The 4,945-nt window shown below is 41.1% G+C and overlaps 1 protein-coding gene across 1 annotated transcript in view; it reads right to left on the reverse strand.

Annotated features, from left to right (window-relative positions):
* The window catches only part of ZNF410 (zinc finger protein 410), a 16,214-nt gene that overhangs the window by 7,529 nt on the left and 3,740 nt on the right, over nt 1–4,945 (reverse strand). The window contains exons 2-3 of the mRNA XM_010288479.1: nt 715–850; nt 188–421 (exon numbers count right to left, since the gene is read on the reverse strand). Of these exons, the coding sequence (XP_010286781.1) occupies nt 188–421; nt 715–850 (370 nt within the window). The remainder of the gene's footprint in view (nt 1–187; nt 422–714; nt 851–4,945) is intronic.

A 4,945-nucleotide genomic window follows, 5' to 3' on the forward strand; every position in this document is an offset into this window, starting at 1 on the left:
GAAATAGTGTTCACTACCTCTACATTGTAGAAAGCTGTTGATGATTAAATGCTCCTGAAATATCCAATAATGCCCATCAAATTTCATGATCTTTCCCCTTTATAAGCAGCAGGGACAGAGTTGTACTTTTATGTTCTGCATTCTACTGAGACATATCCAGCCAGATGACAAACAGAAGGAGAATTACCTGCTCTTGTTAGGTTGAGAAGAATAAATGAAGTGCTGTCGCTGGGCTGGAGGTCTTGCAATAAACTGGAAGTCTCTGGAGTTGACAGAAGTTCAGATGGCTTCTGTACATTCTGTGCCCTTGTTTCCTCTCCATCAGGGCCCACATTTACCTGGAGACTTCTCAAGACAGCAGATGAAGAAACATCTTTGGAAGAATTAGTGTGGCTTGGAGAAGTGAGATCTCTTTCATCATCTAGTGAAGAAAGTGAAACCAGAGTAAATAAAAGTATAAACACACTATGACTAAAAGATATCTATGAAGTTTTTTCCTAGAAAAAAAATTAGAATTTGAGAGAGATTGGAGGAGGAAGGAATTTTCTAACTAGTCAGACTTCACTGTTAAATGAGAAAAGTTTCAGTCACCCTTCTGAACTTTTTCCTCCATCCCTGGAACACCTCATCAGCAAGAGGCAGTGGGCCACAGTGGCACAGTAAAGATAGCTGTATGAAAGGCATGCTCACAAAGATCTGCTACATAGATTTTACCTGGCAACATGAGTCTGTTGCATTCTGAGGTCTCAGTAACAGGAAGGAGAGAAAGACAGGTGATGTCTTTTGGCTCTGATTCCACCAGCCCTTGCCCCAGTGGAATAGAAGTATTCTGAACAAACTGAACCAGCAGCTGGAAAAAGATACTGAAGATTAGGTCAAGAGCAGCACAAATCATTTAAAAAGATACTAAACCCCTACTAGGAGACACTGAATATATCCCATGAATACACATCAAAGTAAATGGAAGCATTTCCATTTACATTAATGACAGAGAAGGAATTGTTTGTATTGGTCATCTCTGAAGTACCTGTAAAATTCTCATTTCTTTAACATACAATAAATAGCTCTGGATCATTGCAGACTACACTGAAGGCTACTTTGGCTATATTCCTTTTTAATTAATCTTTTACCAAGATAAATTTTACCAATATATGACATGTTTTAAGGCATATATTCCTTGTTAATTCATCTTTTACCACTTGATACTTTACTACACTCTAACCTTCCAAGTAAATGTTTTCCATGCTCAGCCTTTGGTACAGGTATTTTTTTTAAATCATTGACTTTAAATACTTAACTGAAAGTTGGACTTTTTTTAAATAAAAAGACAAGCAAAAGACTAGTTGCAAAAAGTCTAGCTAATCGGCTATTCAAAATAGGCAGATAATGATCAGAGGAACAAGGCTGGGATGACAAAGGGGAGAACACAGATAGCCTTGTCCATCCATCCAAATCAGCTACTCCTGAGACCATCGAAGATGGACAATTAAAGCCATTGTCTTTTGTGCGAAACCCACCCACTAAGGGTATTCAACAGAAGAAACACTTTCTAGAATACTATGCAAAACAAGGGGGACTATTGCATAAAGACGTATAGGACATATACTGGGATGCATTCCCTGGGGAGGACTTTGGGACTGAACAAGAGATTTGGGGGATTGTACAGGACTTATTACACATTGTTTAAGGGAAAGGGCAAAGGCAGGAAAAGGAAGGGATCAAGGTGGATCAGGGCAGAACAAACACAGGAAAATGGAGAAGGGAGGATAAAAGAGACCCATTACATATAAGCAGGAAGTTGGTCAATTCAGTTGTCTGGCTCGGCCTAACCATCGCAGTCCATCCTGTCTTCTTATTAAACTCCATTCCTAACTATTTCCTCTGTGATCCTGGCTCTAGAGTGCATGTGTCATATGCTAGTGAACTCCAGACCAGACTAGTTGGCAAGCACAACAAGAAGTGCAGGGACACTTCCTGGAGAAAGCCATTAAGGTTTTCTCCAGGCAGCACTTAAACTCAGCCTATGCTCCCAAGTCCCCTCCTAAGCTGTGTTGTAGGTTTACCTGTCTCAAGCCCTGTCTCCTGGATGAACCTCAGGCTTTTACCGCATTGGCATCTCCAGTCCCATCTCCTGCTACTTCTGACTGGACTCTCTGGATAGACCCTGGACCTGGTTCATCACTTTGCCTTGTCCAGGGCTGTGGATGGACCCTGTTTCCAGCACCTGTCTCTGCCTGCCATGCTCAGGTGCTGCAGTATTGTGCCCCAGTCAGTGAAGACACCTGGTTCCCTGGACTGGGACCACCCTTGGCTCACAGCTCACCCTCTCTTAGGAGCAGCCTGTCAGGATTGACAATTATGAAGGTAAACATTAAGTCTTGAAGTCATTCAGATGGCAATGTGTCACTTGAACTAGGCCACAAGCCAGACTGCCATTTGAAAGGTTAGCATTTTTGGCTCTTAGGTATATGAAAAGAGTATCCAGAGGCCCCAGTTAGAAGAGGGAACTATTTTTATGTCATCAAAAAAATACATAGCCTGTAAGAGACAGTCCTTCCCCCAAAGCCATGCTTTCTAATTTAAGATTAAAAAAATAGGAGAAAGAGGGGTAAAAAGAAAAGAGAGTTAAAAATAATAGAGCAAGGCAACCAGAAGAAAGTTTGGACTAAAAAAATGTGAGCAGCAAGATGCTTCTAAATTACTGGATTTTCTTTCATTTAAAAGCTGTTCATGATCCCTACTGCTGCCTACCCCACCATGAAACACTTGTTTTACGAACTCTTCTATTTTTATACAGCAAGCATTAGATAAAACTTTCCTCCTACAATAGGAAAGCTTTGCTTCAAACCCTCTGCTTCCACACAGCAACATTAAGTAACTAGGGAAAAGCTACATGCAGCAGCCACAAACAAATGCTCAGAAGAAAAGAGATCTTTTTAATTTTCTTTGTAGAGTAATAACAGGCCAGTACAGATAATTAAAAGGGGGGCAAAAGAAGCAGAAGTAAACAAAAGGATATGAATCATGCTCATTAAAATTTGGAATAAAAAACCCCAACACTTCCCATAAACTAAAGCAAACCAATCATCAACTCTACATCAAATAATTCAGAGAAAATAAAAATTTTCATGTGACAGTTGTATCTTGACAGCCAAGTACTTTCATAAACTCTCCTTCCTGTTCAAAATCTTTGAATACCTTTGTGACAACTACAGCAACTGGAACATGGGGAAAAACTCATTACAAACACTGTCATCCTTTCTTAAGTTTCTTTTAATTTGGTTTTGCAGCTGAAAGCAAATAGGAAATTGCAAGGGTATCTGGTAATTCAGCATAAAAGACAGACTAGGAACGCGAGAGGTGATAAATTAAATGCACAGATACACAAACTCTTAACAAACTGCAGATAAGAGAGGAACAAAGACCAGAACTCCTGGGACACTGATGGATAGGCCATTACAGGAATGACTCAAGTGTAACCTTGAAGAAATTCAAACAGAAACTTTTAAGAAAAAGGAACAATATTAGCATGGGTTACCAGAACACATCTCATTGGCAAAAGCAAACTTCTTATGCGATATGGGGGGAATTATGGGACTAGGTAAAACTTATTATTAAGATGTCTTAAGAAGAAGCTGTGGGAATGTGACAAACATATGGATGTTTAGGGGAGGGGTCAAAGGCAGGGAAAGGGACGGATCAAGGTGGATAGGAGAGGAACAATCATCAGGAACAAGAAAGGGGTGGGGGATAATATAGGTCGACCACATGTTAGCAGGCTGCAGGTCAGTACACCACCCTGCCTTGTCACCGTAGTCTATCCCATCTTCTTCTCAAATGCTGTGTGCTCCTAAATAGTTTCCAAGCATGTTCATCTAGTTAACTTCAAGCTGGACTAGTCTGCGAACAGGCGAAAACCACAATCTGAAAACCCAAAATCCTGGCTAGAGGCTGCATTAAAAAGCTCAAGGCCTGGAGATGGATACTGGAAGGACTCAAGGTTTGGCAGAGACTGGACAGATCAATGACTGTGAGTATGCATGTCAGCTGAGAGAAGGCACATGTGTGATAGGCTAGCAAATTTCAAGCCTGATCACCTGACGAGTACAAACAGAATTAGGCCATCTGTGGTCTTCCTGTTCCATATGAATGCCATTTTTGTTTGTGGGTGCCTGTAAAGGTACTATCTTGCCATGTGCTAGTGTTTACAGCCATACATGTCTGTACTGTCAAATTGTGCATGGGTGAATATTTGCAATTCAGGCTCAGCCTCACTTCTGCCTCCACCTGTGAAAAGTGCAATGGTCTCTTGTCTGAAGGACCAGGAGGGGAGGAATCTCCTGGATGCTACAGTTCATCAGCTCTCATAACCATGTAATATCTGGCATCACAAACAAGATCCAGATGGGCTGTAAATATTCCTGAGGTGGTGACTATAGAACCCCTATGGAAGGAGGGGACTGATCCTTCTGCAAATATGGCCAACATGCTAGAATTTGTAACCAAGCAGACAACATCTTGGGCCACGTGAATAGGAACAGTTAGGGAAACAATGTACAGAATATTAACAGAACACAATAGGAATAATAAGAGGTGTAAAGTGGCTTTACTCTATAGCTGAGATATCCCTTGGAATTTGAAATAAATTTTAATACTGATGAATTGCAAAAGGACATCCTCAACTTGGGGAGTCAAACATAATGGGCCAGATTTGAGTCATACAGAAAGAATCTATAAGCCTTGGAGGGGCAAAATGAGCAAAGTTCAGCTACATCTTGCTATGAAGAATTTTATTTTTGGCTCTTGTCACTAAAGAAATAATTGACATCCCTGCTGGTCAACAAGAGATGGTTGGACAGGATGATCCCAGGGTCTATCACCACAAGCAGGGCAGAATGCGTCTCACCAAAAAGCTTGGATAATGCCCCTGACCCAATGGCGGGGG

Source organism: Phaethon lepturus, unplaced genomic scaffold (genome assembly GCF_000687285.1).
Source record: "Phaethon lepturus isolate BGI_N335 unplaced genomic scaffold, ASM68728v1 scaffold3666, whole genome shotgun sequence".
NCBI classification, from domain to species: Eukaryota; Metazoa; Chordata; class Aves; order Phaethontiformes; family Phaethontidae; genus Phaethon; species Phaethon lepturus.